Raw genomic sequence first — 21,702 nt, 5'->3', positions numbered from 1 at the left:
CTTTTCCCTTGTCTCCCTTTCCTTCATTTCCAAATGATTTGGTGGAGGAGAGAAAGGTGGGAAGCTGGTGGCTGTAAGTTACCACCTCCTTTTCTTGGATGATGTGGCGTGGATGAAGCTCTGCCTTCCCACCAGATGCATGTGGTAGTTTGGTCAGGGAGGTTGGTGCTTCTGAAATGGGTACGTGTTCGGATTGCAGTTGGCCAGAGGTCTTTTGATGAAAAAGTTTTTATCAAAAAAAAAAGCAGTTATGGCAGACACAAAGGCAGCTGCTTCCTCTGACAGCTTGGAGTCAGAGATCTGAAACTTGTACTATATGTAAACACCGAAATGGTGTGGATATTGGCTGTTGCAGGATGGATGTCTCTTTCTGCTCTATAGAAAATTCCTGGCATATGCAGAACTGGGGCAGGAAAAGGCTTTCCTGTTCAACTCCAGCAATGACTGTTTGCCATTGAGGCTGGAAGACCTTTACTTATATTCTGGCTTTGTTTGTTTGTTATTCTGAATGAAAACCTGAGAGAAAAGAAGAAAAAATGTCAAAGGAAGGATAGCAGGAAGGGGAACGAGTGGCCAGCCAAAGAGAGGGTCCTTGTAACTCATTGGTAATGTACAAGAAGTCACTGGGGCAATGCAGCCCTGAGGAAGGGGAGTTGGCATGCAAGGAGACTATAACAAAAATGGCAAAGAGGAGGGCCCGAAGTACCCACAGCTGTCTGTCTGGCTATTACTGCAAAGTTATTTACTTGTTTTCTATACTGCAGAGGGAGAATTTTCCCTTGTCTTGCGAGTGACAAATAGTGGAATTGAAGACGTGGACTTCGATTCATGTAGATGTGTTTATGGTCTCTGTTTAGAATATGAGCAAACATGTTTTATGTATAGTGCTATCTGCTTCCTTACATGTGCCTGAGTAAGTTGAATAAATTAAATGTTGTTTCTGGAATGCTGTTGGAGAATGTGTTTCATTATACAAGGGGTTGCTTGCCACACTTTGCCTTTTCTGAAAGTTACAGTTTCCTTTTGATTATTGATAAAAGTAATTCTGTTCAGTTTTAATGTGATGCAGGATGAATAGAAGATTTTATGCACCAATAATTACAGTAACCTTTTGAGTCTAAACCACTTTTTTTTTCCCCCCACAACTTACCTGTTTTGGTCTAATACAAATGGATTAAGATTGAAAGGTAGCATATTCTAAATGTCAGTGAAAACACTGTCCCTTAAATTGCACAGAATTAAGTACTTGTCAACAAGATGTTTATGGAGGACTAAGTACTTTAGTGAAAAAGACAGTGAGTTCTGTCACAGATAACTTCTGCTTTTAACAGTGATAATACCTATGTACAATGTGGAGCTTATTTCTTTCTGAATCATGTTGTCTTAGCTGGTGGTGCGTATAAATGTATTGTACCACTGTGACTGCAGTTCACAGGAAGGCTGTTCTGCTTTAGAGGTGTCTGAAATTGATGTCACATTCAAACAAATTTAATGTTTTCTTACCTGTAGCATTTTTCTTTTTAAATAGCCCTCCTTTTCTAATTAAAGATATATTCTCCCTCCATCCCCTACTGGGTTGCAGCAACTGTATGTAGCACTTAATCATTTACCTTCTAAGATTATTGCAAGATTGTTAATCCTATTGATAATTTAAGGATTTATGGCTGTTAGTCAAATAGCACAGTGAGCAAGTGTCGAAGACTTGCATGATGGCGTTTCTGCCTCTCAGACCAGTATTTGATGAAAATACTGACCTGCTGTTTTTTGCTTCCTATCTTGACTGACCAATAAGCTTGACAGTAGTAGTTGGTGTGGTTTCTAGTCAGCCTGGTGACTTCTCTGTCTTTTGTTATGTCTTAGAAGTTTGTTTTCTGGAGTAGAAATGAAAGGATGGACTGGAAGTAAAAAGGAAGAAGAGATGTTATTTATTTAAAGTTAATTTAAACGTTGTACTACCAAATTAAGAGGAAATGTGAATCAATTTTTAAACCGAAACAGCAGTCTTATGCTGCACCTTACACTGTATTTCTTTTAATCATGAGTGTTTTGTGTACTTTCAGTTTTTCCAGGCTGTGTACTGTGTGTGAGTCACATTTTTTTTTCTTAATGTGAATTTTATCTGTAGCTTGACACTGCTCCCTCCTGCTGCATTTCATGCTTTGTACAAACTGGTGTAAGATGATGTGGTCTGCCAGCAAGACATGACTGTTGGAATTAGAATTCTTTTTGGTGTAAAAGGTCCCAGTCATTTCCTTATTTCCTTAGAATTAAATTGATAAGCAAACCCAATGTTTCTAGAAAATCATGATTTTTTTTTTTTTTTAATCTTCTTGTAAAGCTCTCTTTTAGCAATGTGTTCAGCACTCTTAACTGTAAGAGTTTCTGCTGTTTTTTGCTTAGGTCTCTTTAGTCGTATGCATGTGATCCCATGTAATCATGCATGATTATAAAGTCCTTTCAGAAGGGGTAGTGGATGGGTCTGGGAGCAGCATGGAGTAAGAGTCTGTTTTGATACAACATATGCCATGGAAGAGTTTCCATGTTTATCGCCCCCCGCCCCCTTTTCTGCTATGGCTGAGTGAGTTTTCCAATTCAAATTTCAATTTCCTTTCCAATGAATGAATTAAGATTACTAAATCCCCCAAAATGTACAAAATAAATGGAAAAGTAAGGTTGTGGGGTTTTTGGTGTTTTGTTTGTGGTCCCCTGTGCCCCCTCCTCCCCCAATTGTTTGTGATTCAGTGGTTTAGATTGCAAGCTCTTTTTCGTAGAGAGATGGCTGTGAGGTACTGGACATCTTACCAGTATCAAATCTTTGAATGTGACTTTTTGTTTTTCTTTTTCTCCTTTTGTAGAATCATGGCAAGTCCCAGAACAAGGAAGGTTCTCAAGGAAGTCAGAGCACAAGATGAGAACAATGTGAGAAAATTATAATCTTTTTTAGATTAGTTTTGTAGACTTGAATTTTCTTTTTACCTACTCCAGATGTATGTTGTGGTCTACTACAGCTATCGGCTTTATAGCACTAGTATGGCTAACTAATGGTAACATCAATTTGGAGATACCATACTTGTGTTAGTTCCAGTACCTTTTGTTCGTGTATGTATTACAATACATTGCTGCATATTTGGCACAAGTCTTTCAGAAGTTCTAGTAATGCTGTAACCTCTGGAGTCTGTTCAACAAGCGATGTCTTGGGCACAGCTTAATTAAAATGGTCCGTTACAAATAGCTTGATTATACCCTACCTTAAATGTGATAGCCCATGGACAGGATCAGTTTTGTTTATATCAATGCATTAAACCTTGAATGGTGATTCCAAACATAAGAACTTAAGTTGTTGCACTGTATGAGCAATAAAGCTATTTTTAAGAAAAGCCTCTGTTCAGATCTGCTATCATTTGCTGCCAAGCTGTAGTATGACTGAATAAATGTTCCAAACTTTAAATGTTGCATCTTTATTTTGCCAAGGAAACTTCAAGAATTCAGTTTGGTTACTTTGTCTTCCTTCCAAACAAGCTGGAAATGAAATCAAGTTGAATTCTTTGCTCGTTAATACAGATAAGCGAGTCAAAATTACCTCATTGGTTTTTGGTAGTCGGTACAGTAATTTTATAATCCAAGTCAGGCAAGTTAATGAGTATTTCTTTCCATGCAGCATAAATAAATATTTGAAGGAAGCTTACGCTGTCAGGGAAGGTGTTTCCAAACATGAAGAACACCCTTCTGAAATTATTTTCTGCATGTAATCTTTTCATGATTTGACTTTTTGAGCTCTACTATGAAAACTCATTCTGAAACATGGACAAGTTATGACTGAGGGTTAGAGATAATTGTTTTTCTCTTGCAGGTCTGTTTTGAATGTGGTGCATTTAACCCTCAGTGGGTGAGTGTGACCTATGGAATTTGGATCTGTCTAGAGTGCTCAGGAAAACACCGAGGCTTGGGAGTTCACCTCAGGTCAGCCTTTCAAGTGGATGATGAACTGAGTTGGGTTATCTCAGGGAGCACTATGGCTCTGAACAGAATGTATTGTTTTAGAAGAGTATAAAATGTCCCAAATCCAACATTTCACTGGCAGTTTTGCTTCGTGTTCCTCTCTAAAGTGAGCTTGACTCTGTGCCTTGTCGGCGATTAGTTGGGGCATGCGCTGCGCCAGTGCTGCTGTGTTATGCCCAGTTCTAGAAAGCAATGTCTCTAGCTACATCTTGAGGTTGTGCGGTGATATTTAATGTGTTAATACTGCACTAGTCCTTGTACTCTGTTCTTTTAATCTTGTATAATCTTTATCGATTAAAACTGAAATAGTGCTAGAGCAGCTTGAGAGTTGAGCAAAAAAAGTCACAGTATGCTTACAGAATGTTTCTGTAGTGCATGCAAGTGTATAAAACAGTTTTATTCTGTTCGGGAGATTTTTTTTTTTTTGTAATATAAGTGATAGTTTTTGGTTTTTCCAAGAAATATGCTCAACTGAGATGGGAATCTATGGAATAAGAACTGTTATGTGTTCCGGAGACTCACAGTGTGCATATATATAATAGGGGCAGAGTATGGGATAGTTACTCAAATGAGAGAGGGAGAGAAAGTCCGGGAGGGAAATCACCAAAGCAAGGAGGCCATTCAGAAGTATGTGCTTTGCTTTTCACGGTGTGGTTTGAAGCTCATTAGTGAGTAGAAATTGCATAGGAAACGAGAGTTTGGAGCTATTCCATATGTTACATGAAATAAAAAATGAAGTTACTGGGAGGATATGATGAAAGGTGTTTCTTTAGAGACAAAAAGAAAGAAATCAAACAAGATACAAGTTTTAAAGAGCCTTCTTGAATATGATGTCTCACTCTCCCCAGTGACCTTATATTTAACAATAGGGCACTGTTGGGGTTTTTTGTGTGTTCTTGTGGTTTCTGGGTTTTTTTAAAATGTAGTTTAATGAGCAGTAGCAAGAATTTATGGCTCCAAGCAGAGATGCTAACTGCAGTCATAAATGCCCCAGGATGAGGTTGTGTTGTAGGGTAGGCTATTTTAAAGAGTTGAGCTGTCAGTACCTGATGGTTGTTATGAGCAGGAGCATGGAGTTGGACAGAAGGTGTCCTCGCAGGTCACTTAAGTGTAACTTTGCAAATAGACAGGAAAAGGAAATTGCAGAGTAAGGAAGTATGGGAAAAGTTTCTTTTACATAGTGGGTTAGGTTAGTTTTTGGACTTGAAGACAGCTGCTTTTTTGGTCACTTGCATTCTGTTGACTGTCTCCTTTAAGTGCAAATAAATGGCATTGTTTTAGCTTATTTCGGTGAGGATTTGATGATCTATCTTTCTATACTCAGAGAGTGTTCTCTAACATGTTTATACTCCCAATTTTTGAGATAGGTTACAGTAAGCTTTTTTTTAGTCCTTGCTGATTTAGCAGGAAATTATAACAAGCTGTGATTTTTAACTTTTTTTAAAAAACTGCTTTTCAGTTTTGTACGTTCTGTAACCATGGACAAATGGAAGGATATTGAGCTGGAGAAAATGAAGGCTGGAGGTAATAGCAAATTCCGAGAGTTCTTGGAGTCTCAAGATGACTATGATCCCTGCTGGTCAATGCAAGAGAAGTACAACAGCAAAGCTGCAGCTCTTTTTAGAGATCAGGTAAGTTCAATTGTGTGTCCATCCTCATCCCCTACTATTTGAAAATATCAAAGTACTTTGTAAGCACTTGTTTTTGAAGCAGGGAGGAGGGAAAGTGGCAACCTTTTGAACCTCTGCAATGGTTCTTGAAAGGTGTAAGTCTTAGAGTGCTTCTTCCCAACTCTTGTAAGAGTTTTCTTTAGAAACTTTGTTTTCTGCATTTACCTGAGGTGGCTCAGATTTTCACTGCTGCAATTTGTTGCAACTAGTAGTCAGTGGAGCTGTCCCAGTCCACAGTAGACAATTTACTACTTCAGCAGTACAGTTTTATCCAAAGTGATTGTTGATAAATCTTTTGTGTATGTAGTAACAAAATGGTAAATTAACTTGCCAAATACTGGCAAGACTATAAACAAATAAATTAGTATTTGTAATGGCATTATCATTTTGTGGAGGTTTGCAATTTCCAACAATGAAATGACCAACAACTTGAACTCATGAGCTTAGAGATTTACAGGGGTACAGTATTTTTATGCTGACCCTGCCATGGAAGTGGTAAGAAGGTACATTCTGTGCTTACTGGGATGTCCGTGCAGCTTTGAAGCTTGTTGTGTCTCTTTGCATCTTTAGAAGTTGCTAGGAATAGGAGACGGTCTGCTAAAGTGGAGTGTCTTGATGAAAGGAAAGAATTTGTAAGTTCTGTGCTGTAGGCCTTTTAGTATGTGAAACGGGGAACTGTGGAGTTTCTGTGGCAAGACCTTTGGAAATTTTGTACTAACTTGGCTGAAGTTATGACTTGGCTTGAAGGAGCAGTATAGGGTAAAGGAATGAAGTTCAGGTCCTTTGTTTGAAGGAGGCAGAGATAACATTTAAATTGTGTGTATGTGTTTTAGCCACCCTAATCTAAGTATAAATCCACTTCTTTTTATTCCTCCATTGTTCTGTGATTAGTGCTTGCATCTCTACTAATCTAGTCTTTCTTCTTCAAACCAGCTTTGCCTGTTTGAAGAAGTTGTCTGAAATAAAACCAGTGTTGAATTCAACATTACTAGCCCGAGGTTCAGAAAAAAGCCCAATTTCTTGTGAAAACAAAAATTAATTGATCTATGTAGCTGGCAGCAAATTGGAAAAATTGCTGTTCCTCTGTTTACAGGACCAGTGTATAACTTGTATCAAAACTTTGACCTAGCATTCTGATTATTTTCCTACCTTTTCTAGGTAGCTACAGTAGCTGAAGGCAAGGAGTGGTCCATTGAAACTTCTCCTGCCAGGAACTGGACCCCACCTCAGCCTAAAATGTCTCTCTCTTCCACTCATCGGTATGTATTCTTGTTATCTAATGTTGATACAGCAGCAGCAGGATCAAAACCTGATGTTTGAATATCTGCTGGTTTTATTCTGTTGATGGTGTTGTCCGAAAAAGCATTTCTTTTGTTGAAGATAAGGAACATGTGGTAGTAGGGCTTTAATTATTGTATTAAATCCCACCTCTTCCACCTGAATCTTAAAGCATGGCTGACACAAGTGAGCAAGAGCAGCAGACAAGCTGTGCTGTTTTTTTCTTGACTTGTAATGTACCTGAGACTAGTCATTGTGTCAATCATGCGTAGTGTGTCACAGCCTTACCTTAACTGCAGTGCTCTTCCAGTTCGTGATTGAATGCCAGGGAAGAAGAAACAGATGTTTTCCTTATTGTGCTAATTACTAACAGCACCATCAAAGCTGGACCACAGCAGTTTTGTTTTTCTGCTTTTGCATATAGTGTGCGTTATTCTTTGCACTAAAGAGTCAAATTAACTGAAAAAGCAATTGTAAATCAAGTGTAGAAGCACTTCATGCCTGGCCATCATCCAGCAAGTTCAGGGGCTAGCTGTAGTCTGAGTAGTATTGTCTGTGTCTGGGTCTGCTGTTGCTTTATTCATGCAATACTCCAGTGGCTTTTAGTGGTTGCATTAGTGTTCCCTGCTTGGTAGACGAAAGAAATAATCAATTTTGCACCTGTATTATGATGATGTATGTCAAACTGCACTGCTGAGCTAGTGGTTTTTGCTTTACACAGTTTGATTCTTGAATCTTTCATTTCAGTAGTTCTGCTGGACAATCTCAGACTGCAACTGCCTCTTCTGACAAGGCTTTTGAAGACTGGTTAAATGATGATGTCAACTCCTACCAAGGGTAATGCAATATTCATTAACTTTTTGACTGCCTGGCCCTCTAGCATAACAAAGACTTGGATGTTATACTACAGCTACACAACTGATCCTGATTCACTGTTGGAACAATTACATCTTGTTTACTATTAAAAATATGTCGATAATATATGATACAGGGTGAGAGGAAGGAAAGTGCCTCTTAGTACATTTGTATAACAAAAATGTTTGAATAGCATTGAAGAAAGAGCTTGTAACTCACAATGTTGTTATGGTGGGCTCCAAACTAGGGAATTTTTAGTATATACAGTATCTTAGAGTGATTTGAGTTAAACAGGGGTATTTATAAAGCTAACACTGTTTTCTTCTTTCTTTCCTTTTCCCATTCTCATGTACTGTTTATTCATTTTTCTATGCTAGCGGCCAAGAGAATCGCTATGTGGGGTTTGGAAACACAGTAAACCCTCCAAAAAAAGAGGATGACTTTCTGAATAATGCTATGTCTTCATTGTACTCGGTAAGGAAATGCTTGAAGCTTTCTCTGACCTGAATTGCTATTTTCTTCTATGGGATAATATAAACAAAGAGAAACTGCAAGTAGATACAGAGACATGTAGAGCATTGGTTGTATTCTCAAAGAGTGAAGAAGATACTGCTGGCTTTAAAAGGCAAAACAAAAGGGAGAAACTTGAGCAAGGGTTAGGAATTATGTCTGGTATCAGTTCATAGAAATAAGGAAATTACAATGTAGCAATGGATTAAGAGCTATTTACTCAACAGGGCTTGGAGAGGGGAGAAAAAAAAAAAGCAACTACCTGTTGGGAATAGCAGTTAGGCTGGTAACGCTTTAAACAGATTAACCATATTAGGTATGTTCATTGGAAAACAACTGAAATGTGTGTGTACATGGGTGCCAGAAGCCCTGAGCAGTGATGAAAACATTTGAAATACTTGTGGCAGGGTGTGAAGAGATAACAGCATATGGTTGAACAGTTGTTACGATTAAAGTAGAGATAGTGAAAGATGTATTGTTGAGGGAAAATGGGGATAAAGTCTTAGGCAGTCAGGGACAGATTGGTGCTTTGATAGGCTGCAAAGTAACAGTGCTGGACAGTATTTGGGATTCAGAGTCACTTTGAAATACAGTAAGGATTTCTACCAGGGTTAGTGGCCAGTAGTCTTCTGTAGAGCCTCATCATATTATCAGTGTAAATATCCACACCAGGTTCCATTGTGGTGGTTTTTTTGTTTTAAAGGTACAGTAATTTCTTTAGAACATAATAGAAAAAGGTAATGCCTGAGCCTTTGAACAGTATTACAGGTGTTCCTACAGGGTGTTTAGTATAGGTCTGCTGATTATTTTCTAGGTACGTCATAGATTGTAGGCCTGGGAGTTCAGATTAGAAGACACATCTGTAATGTATTGCAGATGTGCTAAGGAGACAGCCAAGGAGAGGTGGCACTGTGTTGTCCAAGTTACTGTCAACCATTATTTGAATACATGATCTCATTGAAACTTGTGATTAAAATGCCCTCTTGTGACCACAGATACACACTGCAATGCCATTTTAAGTCATTTATGATAGTGAGACTGAATGTTTGCATGCGTATTCATCCTAGTGAGGAAACCAATTTTCCTTCCACATCACATGGTTGTTTTTCCCTATACATGCTACATTTATGTATATTAATTATTTTCTGCTGTCATGTATCAGAAGGAGCATTTTCTGTAGAATTCACACTGACTACACTGTCCAACTCGTTCTGTGCAGAACAGATGTAATTGTAGGTGAGGTTTGTGTCCTGGTTTCAGCCAGGATAGAGCTGGTTTTCTTCACAGAAGCTAGCGTGAGACTGTGTTTTGGATCTGGGATGAAGAACTGTTGATAATGTGCTGATGTTTTGGGTTGTTGCTGAGCAGTCAAGGACAGTCCAGCTTCTTGTGCTGGCCTGCCAGCGAGCAGGCTGGGCGTGCATGGGGAGCTGGGAGGGGACACAGCCGGGACAGCTGACCCAGACTGGCCAAAGAGATATTCCCTACCATACGACATCATGCCCAGTACATAAACTGGAGCTGGCCGGGGGGCGGAAATCGCTGCTCGGGGACGGGCTGTCGATCACTGGGTGGTGAGCAATCGCTGTATTGGGCATCACTTGTTCTTGTACATTCCTTTGTTGGTATTATCATTGTTGTTCCCTTCTTTCTTTCTGTCCTATTAAACCGTGTTTATCTCAACCCACGAGGTTTTTCCTAATTCTCTCCGCCGTCCCACTGTGGAAGGGGGAGTGAGCGAGCGGCTGCGTGGTGCTTAGTTGCCGGCTGGGGCTAAACCACGACAGTTTGTCTTGAGTCCCTTGAGACTCTGCTTAACATAAAAACTATGAGACACATCATTTTGCCTTTTTTGCAGTTGGTGACAAGATTGTCTTTCAGTGTATCAGCATAGGACTAGAAGGGCAGTTGATGAAGAGACGTCGAAAGGACAGGCAAAAAATATTTTTTGCTGCTTTTTTAGAAGGTATTCCCTCAACCTAAGTATGTGGCATAGTCAAATTAAATAGAAAGGGTAATGAGAAAAAAGTTTCTACTGTTTATGGTCTTTGTATGGAAATTAAAATTTCCCAAAAGGTAGTATGTTACCAAAACATCCACACTTTGGAAATCTAATTTGCAGAAGGCAGTGGTAGACATGGATATTAACTTTGCATTCATAGCGCTGTGTTTAAAACATTCTGTAGCACAACTTAAAATTAGGTGGTGATGATCTGCAAAGGAAAAAAAAACCTTGTCTCCGTTTCTTCATTTGTTGTTATTATATACAAGGAGAATCGCAGGCATGTTGAAGTTTGTTTCTATTTTTTTATCCATTCAAATATGGTGGTTTTTTTCCCCACTTGTTTTACTGTGCAGATTCTGGATGAATGAGTTACTAACAAGAAATGAAATCTAAACAGTTGAGAAGTGATTTTTTTAAAAATATTTTTTTTTAAATAATTAAAAAAAATATTATTAGAATAACTCCCCCACTCCACTTTCTTATTGCTGATTTCCTAATCAGTATCTGACAATCCTTAGTTAGAAGAAACCTTTTCTGATTCATTACAGAAAAGTCTTTTAAGAAATGGCCAATGGTTTTCAGATCTTCCAAGAATCAACAAGGCAAAATAAAGCTTTGTTTCTTTTGGTTTTAAAGGTAAAATTTGCAGGAAACAAGCAGTTTGAAGCTTTATTATGAAACAGAAAATTGCTGAAGGGGCATTTTTATGAATTGCTGCCTCATGTTTTTGAGGACCAATTCTTGTTTTCTCTTTAGCTTTTTCTAGGCAACAATTTTAGCTGCTCCTTGATTATTTTTTTCCCCCTCTACCCAGTGCTTACTTGTTGAAGAGCCAATCTCTGTTTGCTAAGGTTCTAATGTCTTGTTCTCTTAGTTTTCTTGTTCTCTTAGTTTTCTTGTTCTCTTAGTTTTCTTGTTCTCTTAGTTTTCTTGTTCTCTTAGTTTTCTTGTTCTCTTAGTTTTCTTGTTCTCTTAGTTTTCTTGTTCTCTTAGTTTTCTTGTTCTCTTAGTTTTCTTGTTCTCTTAGTTTTCTTGTTCTCTTAGTTTTCTTGTTCTCTTAGTTTTCTTGTTCTCTTAGTTTTCTTGTTCTCTTAGTTTTCTTGTTCTCTTAGTTTTCTTGTTCTCTTAGTTTTCTTGTTCTCTTAGTTTTCTTGTTCTCTTAGTTTTCTTGTTCTCTTAGTTTTCTTGTTCTCTTAGTTTTCTTGTTCTCTTAGTTTTCTTGTTCTCTTAGTTTTCTTGTTCTCTTAGTTTTCTTGTTCTCTTAGTTTTCTTGTTCTCTTAGTTTTCTTGTTCTCTTAGTTTTCCAGTCAAACCTTGTAGAATAACTCAGAGTTTTTCATATTACAGCTATTGACACAAGTAATCAAAGTTCACTGCTGTAGTACAATTGAGACACTAATTTTTGCTCTTACTAGTGAATAGTTCTTACAACTACAGGACAAGCTGTATTGGAGAACATTTTGACTTAATTTAACATGTAATAGTGAACACTTGGTAATTCACTACTATTCACAGATAGCTTACAACATTCTAACTTTTCTTTAAAGGGATGGAGCAGTTTTACGATGGGAGCAAGCAAAATTGCCTCAGCTGCTAAAGAGGGTGTAAGTAAACAAAATGTATTTCAGTGTAATTCTTCTAAACTCAGAGGTTCTGTTAGTCTACTAGTAGTGATGTATAGTTAAAAGTATTACCAAGTCAAACTAAACTCTGCTCTTCGTGTATCTTTTCCTATGGCATATAAGAGATCCATATTGAATGCAGATCTCTACTTTAACTCTTTCTCATGTTTCTGGATGGACATTTTTGTAAGTTTGTCCACTGGATGTACAGCTGCCATTTTTATACTCCCTTGAGAAACAAAAAAATTTATTTATAAAGTAGAGATTTTGGTCTACACCAAATAAGGCCGAATTGCATTCTTCAGCAGGAATTTAATGCCAAGTTACAAATTACTGATGGTTTTATATTTTTTTCCTTCCTTTGACTTCTGTTTAACTACAGTGTTTTTTATCAGTTTAAATAGAAAGCTTGTTAGGCAGAGGTTGTGCCTGGAGGGGACACTTTGGGAAAAACTGAAGCATGGTCTTCACGCTCTGCATGTTCTGCAAATTCACGCACTTAGGTGACAATCATTCAACTAACTGTAGACTAAAACCAGAGGAAATAAAAATTTATTACATTTTTCATAAATGATGGTGGAAAGAGATTAAATATTTTTGTGAAAATAATGCATTACAACTTTTTTCAGTTTTGCTTAGTATTCTTCCAAAATTTTATGAGCATAGTAGTTATCTCTTAAGTTAAAACAGTTTATGAGCATAACAGTACTCTTACTTTGGGTGACACTGTGAGAGACAAAAGTATTGCTACTGAGCTGCATTGGCTCACCAAGGTCTAGTCTATCTGAAGATCCTTACTTCCCCTTGTTGTAAGCTGAGAAAGACCAGTGCTTCCCCAGAGCAGCCTGAAATGCCTGGGGTGGTGATATGGGTATTCTCTGTTCACTGTGGAATTCTGGCAAAGGTCCATTCATCTTGGAGAGGATCATGCAGCATTTCTAAATGCATGTATTTAAAAATCAAAGGTTTTATTCCTAGTAAACTCGTGTGTATTTGCTTCTTTTCACAGGCTACCAGATTTGGATCACAAGCAAGTCAAAAGGTGATTATAGATTTAACTCTGTCTCATTGACTATAATTGGCTTTAAATGTCATGTATTTGCCTGCATCAATTGATTTAGACTTGATCATCAACAGACCAGTTTGGTTTTCCTTCATAGTGCCCAGTAATTTTTAGGTTCTAGCATTTATTTCCATAGGAATTGCAGTCAACTGCAGTGATCAGTTTAATCAAGAAATAAACAGTGATACTCTGCTGTCTATAACTGTCAAGTGTATTGGAGAGGCAGTAGAATGAAATGCTTTAATTTATGCTTGCAGGCTTAAAATACCCATGTTTTATTTTTGTGAACCTTAAACGTGGTCTATCTTGAAGTAGTTTTCTTGGTGATATAATATAATGTAAGCCATCTTTCCACTGCTAAAGCCTAATAAGATTTTACAAATGTGAGCTGCTTAATATTGTTACTAAATTAACTTGCGTGTGTGAATTTAAAAGAATAGCAATTACAAAAGCATTTCCTCTTTGAAACTGGGGTTAAAACAGAGACAGACTTGAAGTACACCGAGCTCTGACATAAGCAAGATCTGCTTGCATGGAAGAGTTTTAAATTCAAATGTAAAAAAAAAAAAAAAAAAAGTTCTGAGTGAGAGAGGGCTTACATATATTAATATATGATATAGAGAGTTTTAATTTGAACTATAACTGTTCTTGTATGTATAGGATTAGCCTGGGATGCTTTCTGATATGCATAGCGTTCTGTTGCTGAAATCAAATGTGAAACTGCAGGTGTTGGTGTTCAAACATGTGTATGCAGTAGGATATTAATACTCCAGATAGCAAGCCAAACTTGTGCATGTTTTGCAACAGAAATGTCTTGTTAAAGCACCCAAACTTGATACTTAGAAGCTTTAAAGTATTTGCTGCTTGGCTTATGTAAGAAAAACTAAGTATTCTGTAAGTCTTCCTCTTCCACTCCTTCCAGCAGTTTCCCGTTTAGAAAACTGTTCTTCCTTTAATATTATTAGCAAATGTAAACATAATATTAAGTGTAAAAGCTCATCACATCTACTGACAAGGACCACAGCAACATAGTGTGCTAGAGTCTAAGCTGTGTAGCTGAAGCTTAAATTTGGTTCCTAAAACATTTCTTTCTTTGCTCTGTAGAACAGATTGAGCATCTTTTTTGAACCATATATCACATCAAAGTATATTTGGTGTCCAGTGACCAAGCATGTTCACTGTTTGTCTTGTCAGTAGATGTTAAGAGTCGGAAAAGGTTCATGCTACTTAACTTGCCTGAAAAAATGCTGCCAATTTTTTGCTAAAAGCTGCTTCTACCTTCCTTGCTCTTTCTCTTTTGCTGTCTGGGTAAAGTTTTGGGGCTACAAGCAGCAGCCAGAGCCGGTAATGCCCTCACATATATTCTTGTGCATGGACTCCTTGTCACTGTTCGTGCTGAATATGTGCATTTGCTCTTGAGCTGTCTTTTCTTTTTTTGCCTTAAGTCAAACCTGTTTAGAATAATGTGGTGTGTTTCATACAGTAATGTTTCTTTAAACCTATTGAAAATAGGTTAAATTGGATAGAGATATCCAAGTTCTGCACTCTCAGAAAACATACTGTACTTTTGTCCATGCTCTTCATAAAGACAGATGACTTCAGGAATTCTGTTTGCATGTCTGATCCAGGAATGCAGTATACCAAGAACTGCCCTGGGATGTTTTTTGGAGGCAGACTCTTTAACAAATGCCCCAGTAGGTAGTGTTTGTAATGGTGATTAAGATGCTACCCTAAATTCAACAATAGTAAAGATGAGGAAGTAATTCAGATGGGAACACAACTGTACTCAAATCTCTCTTTTCTATATTGACAAAATTGTGTGGTTGAGTAAATGGGATCTGAGAATTCCTCCTGATTCTAGCATTGACTTCAAGTAGGATACCTGAACTGTTAGTTTTAGTGTATTACACTGTTATATAACATAAACAGTTTGCCAGGCTTAATAGACTCTGAAGGATTTTTCAAAGATGAAGAATCCCTTCTCTTGTTTTTCTTAAACACTTTCTATCCTCACTTTCATGGGAGACAAGCCTTATGTGATTTGCATTTACGTTTCTTACTAGGTGGAAATGGGTTTACCTTTTGCCTTTGTCTTCTCAAATAACTTTTGAACTGATAAGGGTTAGAAGTATTGGAGATAATGGTGGTTGGGTAGAGGGGAGATCTTAGTGCTGTGGCTAAGGGAGAGGCTGGGAATCCGTGGAGGAAAGATGCTCAAGGTGTCCATCCCCAGGAAGAATATGAATGAAGACTCACACCCTAACCAATGTTAACGATAAGATATAATCCGTTAGGAAATTAAGCTTCATTAGTCTCTGCTAATGTTTAGCAATGTTTGTCTCACAAGCAAATCGGCCCTTTTGGATTAACTGGGCTAATTTAGAAGGTAATCAGTATAATACAGCATAATACAGCAATTCTGAAGAAAAGTTTAAATCAATCAAAGACTTATTATGGTAGTAGGGAAAGGAATGATTTCACATGAAACGTTTGCAAACTTTGCTGTCCATGTCAACATCATCTTATGAAAGTAATTTTGTGACTTTATACTGTGGGATTACATTTTTGTAAGATGCCTCTGAAGTACGGTGTCCTTATGCATTTTGTTCTGGATTGCAGTAGATTTCTGAAGTTTTCTCCCCCTGCAAACCTGGAACTATAAAAAAAATTACAAAAATCTTCTGTCACAGTTTTGCCTCTTGTGTATTGCCTAGAAACTATTGCCGTTATTAATAGATGACAATAGCAGCACTACAAGACAGAAGAATTAGTGAGAAAATGTAGAATTGGATCTTTCTGGCGAAGTAATTCCATTAGTAAGGAAAATCAGAGTGGATGAGTTCAGTTCTTCCAAATATTCAGCTGCAGGCAGTAGCAAGGGTCCCATCTTCTAGGCTATTGCTGGTTGAACCATTGCTTCTGCTTCCAGTGCAAGGTCAGACTTGGGCTCTGGGCATCTCCAACAACCTATTGCCATGTGCATCTGTTTTTAATTTATTTTCTTGTAATGTTTTCTGCAGCACTGTACTGTGTGTGCTTTTCAGCGTATTCAGCTTGTATGAATCAAAGCTTAAGGCTTCATGTGTTTTTGGAGATACTGCTGATAAATTAGCCTGCAGAAGATGTTGGCTGTGGTGGTTTGTTTTGGTTTTTTAATTTTAAAAGGAAAATATAACTGACTTTGTTTTTTGTTTTGCTTTTAAATAGGCATCAGAGTTAGGTCAGACATTAAATGAAAATGTTCTCAAACCTGCACAGGAAAAGGTAACTTTGGAACTAGTAAATTACTTGCAGAACATGGTTATACTGACTTGTGGCAAGGGAAAACAATCAGTCCCTAACTGCCCAGCTAGCCAGTGTGTCCTTCTGTTTTTTCATATACTAGCACAGTAGCAAAGGGGAAACATCAAATAATTCAAAGCTGGTATGTTGGCAAAGAAAGGTTAATGAGGGTAATTTCCCTCTGCTAATCTTTCCCATGTTCACAAGAGTCTGTTACATTCTTCCCTGTTAAGATACTATTTTATAAATGTCATGCTTTCAATAATGGAAGATGGGACAAGATGAAAATGCACCCTAAATGGATATAAAAATCAGTTATTAAAAAAAAACCCTATTATTAGTATCTTTGAGTATTACGTTCATAGCGTTTTACCCATCTTCCTGCCAACTTTGTTTTAATTTAGCGAAGCATCTTTAAGCCACTGTAGTTCATCTGCTGCCTCATGGGGGGCAGTAGAATTTGGGGCCAAGTATATGTTTAAGATGAATGGGGACAATTTATCAAGAGAAGTAATATTTTCTTGCAGCCTTTATTTGGTATTTGTTCAGAATATTCTGGTAGTCAAAACCAAGTTTTGCATGCATTTATACACAAATTGTGGTCTAAAGTAACATTTTGATGAGCTGTCCTAATTACTGGATTGTTTCTAGGAAAATAGTTTGAAGCAGATTTTCATCTTCCCTTTACAATTGTTAGTGACCAAAAACATGTGGCTAATGGCACTTCCAACAGCAGTTGGAAGAAGGCACACACGCCGATCCGAGTAAATACGGATAGTCACTAGTGGGCATATAAAAAAAGCAAGGCAGTCCCCATAAGTGACTAGTGATCGCTGATACTACAGATTTTAGTCAAAGATTCTCTCTAGCGTCAAATGGAATACATCTTTCCCATTTGGCATACATTTGTTCTGTGCTTCTAGAATTTTGGATCAGCTCCAAAATTTTGATGAAGTCTTTTCTGAGAATGTGGTGCCCTACTTACCTATGTACCTTTTCCCAGAATATATTTGCTTTGATAAAGCAGACTAATTTTGTTCTTGTAAGAGAAGCAGTGCCACCACTTTGGGATATGGACTAATTTTCAATTTGAAAAGAATGGTTTAATCACATTACAAAATAATTTATCTTGCATTACCTTTATTAATTCAACATTCTTTATGTAGCATTTCAAATCACAGGAGAAGACTCTAATTGGTTTCCTATTCCCTAGCATTATCCACAACTTATTTCAGAGAGCTTAGTGCATTATTTTCAGGGTTATTTTTAGGGTGCATTTCCTTGAGCTGATTTTTATTTTGTAGGACAATTTAATGAGGAATGTTGCATTCTATATTAAAAAAAAAAAAGTCTATTCCCTTAGGATGTTGTGCTGTTAGTTCTAAGTAAGTGTTACTTTCTGAAGTAAGCATTCAGTGATCACTGCCTGACACATATATAAAGTCACTTGCTTTGGAACAGCTGACATTTATTAATTGGTGAAAAGCACTAATTGTGTTCTGGTTGACCAAAGTTCAAAGCCCTTTTAATATTTAAATAAGAATGTATAAAAGAGAATAAAATGGATCTGATATGTTTTTAATCTCTCCAAACCAAATGTTTTTATATAGTAAAATTTATTTATAAAATGTCACGTTTGCAGATTTTTTTGTACTGGTGTTTTTATGCTCAGCACTAGTGTAATGATACCTTCCTCAAACTGTATGTGTATCAGTAGAAAACTCCCACAAACTTCAAAGGACTGAGGTTCACTCCATTATAGATCAATGGACTTTGTATGTCATTTTCTTAAATTTGTCAGCTTTGACTTAAGTATATTTTAATTCACTTTCAGTTTGTTTTTTTTTTTACAGTTTTTGTTTTTAGCTGTTAAGCACAAGTAAGTTTGTCTTAGGGTTTCAATAATACTTTGTTTTATGACCAATTACCAATACTTTGATTCACATAGGTGAAAGAGGGGAAACTATTTGAGGAGGTCACCGTGGGTGTATCACAGTTGGCCAGCAAGGTATGAAGTGGCCTGCCTGTCTTTAAGGAGGCCAAACAGTAAGCCAGTCTCCATATTCTTATGAAAAGTTTGTAGTGAAACAAAACCATAATGCACCTTTAGTCTCTCCTTGTGTTGAATACAGAAATTTCGAAAGTGTCATTTTCAGTACGCGGTACTGAAATTTTTCAGTACATTTTCAGTACTGTAATTTTCAGTATGCAGTTGGGGTGTTAAAAGGCTATACAGGTATGATGTATCCCTTGTAGTATTTTCACCAAGGGCATGATGTGGAGTTACAAGACAGTCAGTGTCCCAGGCACAAAAAGATGATGTCTGCTATAGAATATGGAGACAGCTTGCGTTACGTTTGTACGGTTAAACTTACTAATGTTCTGTACCTTTTTTCTTTGTCTTCTTTTGCTATCATTGCTTGGTAATGTGGTAAGTGCTCTACAACTGCTAAGTACAGAAGTCCTGTACAATCTACTACCTATTTTAATAACTTGTGCAGTGCTACCTAGGAGGGTCTGTCCTAGCACTGTGAAAGTTGGCACTGGAAGCTCTATCATTTACCAGCTTAGTGCCTTAAATGCTGGGGATATTTGAATAAAATAAGTGATGTTACCTGTTCTGTTTAAAGCGTGGCAACTCTAAGTCTGAATTCTGGGATTCATCCTCCGTATCTGTGACTTTGAATAGTGACTTCCACAGTGTCGCTTCAGAATTTGTGTTTCTAATCTAACGCTAGTTCATTATAATAACCCCCAAAGGATTCTCCTACCAGTCATGTTTATTCTAGAACTCAACTTTTGGCCTCTTTTACATGGGCAGTAAAGTAATACTACTGAAACACGGTGAAAGTAGTTTTGTAGAACAGTAGGAATATAAATACTAGTTACATAAACCGTAATATCAGAACATCTGTGCTGTCATTAAGTTTAATTTTATGTAAGGAGTAATTCCAGTATTTTTGTCGAGGAAGTCTAGGAGAGAATTCAAAAGCTGTTATTGACAGTGACTGGTGAAAAAGCTGAACGTGACCTACTTTTTACTTCTTCCAGCAGCACAACGTTGTCAAACGTATTTTCTTTACATCAGCCATATAACTGCCCATCAAAATATTAATAAGTTGTGAGTGAAATTTTCTGATGAAATGTGTTGTCTTTATCAGAACAACTGGAGGAATGTGTTGTGTTTTTTGCTGTTGAACTTGGAAGGGGTGTTGCTTCAGTCCAGATGAATGGAGTGTCTTTTTTCCTTTTTTTTTGTTTTGTTTTGTTTTGTTTTGTTTTGTTTTTTGTTCTTCTAGGTTCAGGGAGTTGGAAGTAAGGGATGGCGAGATGTCACCACTTTTTTTTCTGGCAAACCAGATGATCATTCTGAAAGGTATTTTTTTTTGTTGTTATTTTCTGTGTTTCTTAACACATAAGTTTATCTCCTGTATGTTCTCTGCAGTATAGTAGTAGCAGGTAATTTTAAATATGAAGAAATTATTCTGTCTCTGCTAGTAGTATATAATACAGGAGGAATTCAGTCTGTTTGTTAATGACAGTTGTTAAACTGAGAAGAAAATAGCGCACGGCACCTTGGTTTTAAATTTATTCCTTATTTAAATTTAAATACATATAGAGATATATAAAATATATGCATATAAATGCATATCCTGTTGCTGCAGGTCTCTTAGTACTTAAGGATGTTAACAAAAATCTGTGCATTGGAATATAAGCCTATGCCATTTGGAGCAGTATATAGTTGTTCTGCCTTCATCCTCAGTTTTTGTTTTCTTCGTCTGTGGTCATTTATTTTTGTTATGTTTGTCATAACTAATTTATTTCTATCTTCCTCTCCACCCTCCGCAAAGGCCAGCTGAGGGAGACAGCTACCAAAACAGTGGAGGGGAGGGCTACCAGAACAATGCTGTAGATCAAAGCTTCTGGGAGACCTTTGGCAACTCGGATCCACCAAAAGCTCATAAATCTCCAAGCAGCGAGAGCTGGACCTATGTGGACAATTCCACAGAGAAGAAGAGCTCCGATAGCTGGGACGTGTGGGGCTCGGGAACAGTCTCCAACAACAAGAACAGTAACAGCGACAGCTGGGAAAATTGGGAGACCAACTGGGAAAACACAGGAGGGGAGAGCAAGACCAAAAAAACTCCTAAGGCAACAAAAAAAGCATCTTCAGCTGATGATGGGTGGGATAACCAGAACTGGTAGAACTCTGTTAACCCTGTTTTGCACAGCTAGGAAAGGGAGACTATGCTGGCTGATTGAGGGGAGAAAGTTTTACACACAACTGGATATCTTGGTTGACCTTACTGATCTGTTACTTTTGTGCTTCCCATTCATCCTCCTTTCTCCTATCCCAGTTTAGGAAAAAAAAGTAGCATCTGAATCTTTTATTATGTAAAGGTGGCTCTCCCTTTTTTAAGGATAGTGATAACTATATTCTCCTTGCACTATTGAAGCTGGGTACAGTGACTTTCTTAACACGAATGTTCAAAGGAAAAAAAAAACAATCGGTGCAAGCACACTTTCATGGCACAACCTTGCATGTGTAGGTTAATAGGTGTTCATCCAGTCCTCATATAATTTGAGATGACCTGAGGTGTTTAATGCAAATAGAGGACAGGGTGTGTCTTGAAAAGATAGCCATTAAATAAGCAAACTGCAGTTGAATAGATCTAGTTCAAATGCCTTATGGATTGCTCTGACTGTATTAAGTCTGGCAATTCAAGATGGTCTTTAAGATACTTTTTATTGGACCTTTGTTTTTAAACTTTATGAGATTTTTTTTTTAGTCTTTTAAAACTTATTTTCTGCCCTAGAATTAATAAAGAATCTAGAGCTAGATAATTATTTGTGTAAACTGTTAATTTTGACCTCAGCTATCAAGGGATATCCAGAATGGCTCTACATGCCCTTCTTGCTCAGTGGGTTGAGAGTTTGCACAGTGCAGCTCTCCCTACACAGGCGAAGTGCAAAGCTGTGATGTTCTCCTTCCTGACCTATGCCCTTCCCCCAGTTATATAGTCTGGTTTTTCTCTGTGTTTCTTCCTTCCACCCATCTATTTTATCTGTTCTGGTAAAAATGAAATCTTTCTGCTGCTTATGGCCTTTTGGACATCTGTTTGGCAATTTGGCAGTGAAACAAATGTATAGAAAAGATTCCAGTAAGAAAAAATGGGTGGAAAATATGAGAACATTCAGAGGAGAGTCTGGCAGCAAGCCCCTTTCAAGATGAGTAGATGTCTGGATTTAATAGTAAGATTTAAATTAGGCAGATGTTTTCCAAATTAATCTTTAATATGTCAAACTGTATCTTTGTTTCTATCATGGATTTCTCCACATTTTCTTCCTGGATCTTGTTAAAGAAACACTATTTCAGAAACTTTGGAAACTCTTTGTCAGCATTAAGGAATGGAATAG

General features: G+C 37.4%; 1 protein-coding gene across 1 annotated transcript; it reads left to right on the top strand.

The window, feature by feature from the left end:
* Positions 1-1,845: 1,845 nt before the first annotated feature.
* Positions 1,846-20,490, top strand: ARFGAP1 (ARF GTPase activating protein 1; the record flags this gene model as incomplete). Its single annotated transcript, XM_082007332.1, has 12 exons — positions 1,846-2,919; positions 3,851-3,960; positions 5,459-5,630; positions 6,828-6,928; positions 7,698-7,784; positions 8,180-8,276; positions 11,865-11,921; positions 12,949-12,981; positions 16,210-16,266; positions 18,233-18,292; positions 19,584-19,660; positions 20,136-20,490. The coding sequence occupies exons 1-12, from the start codon at positions 2,647-2,649 to the stop codon at positions 20,488-20,490; spliced, it is 1,479 nt and encodes a 492-aa protein (XP_081863458.1). The 5' UTR covers positions 1,846-2,646.
* Between the last annotated feature and the right edge of the window lie 1,212 nt (positions 20,491-21,702).

Source organism: Phaethon aethereus (genome assembly GCF_964289735.1).
Source record: "Phaethon aethereus genome assembly, chromosome: 16".
NCBI lineage: Eukaryota > Metazoa > Chordata > Aves > Phaethontiformes > Phaethontidae > Phaethon > Phaethon aethereus.
The sequence above is the reverse complement of the archived record's forward strand: the minus strand, read 5'-3'. Positions and strand labels throughout refer to the sequence as shown.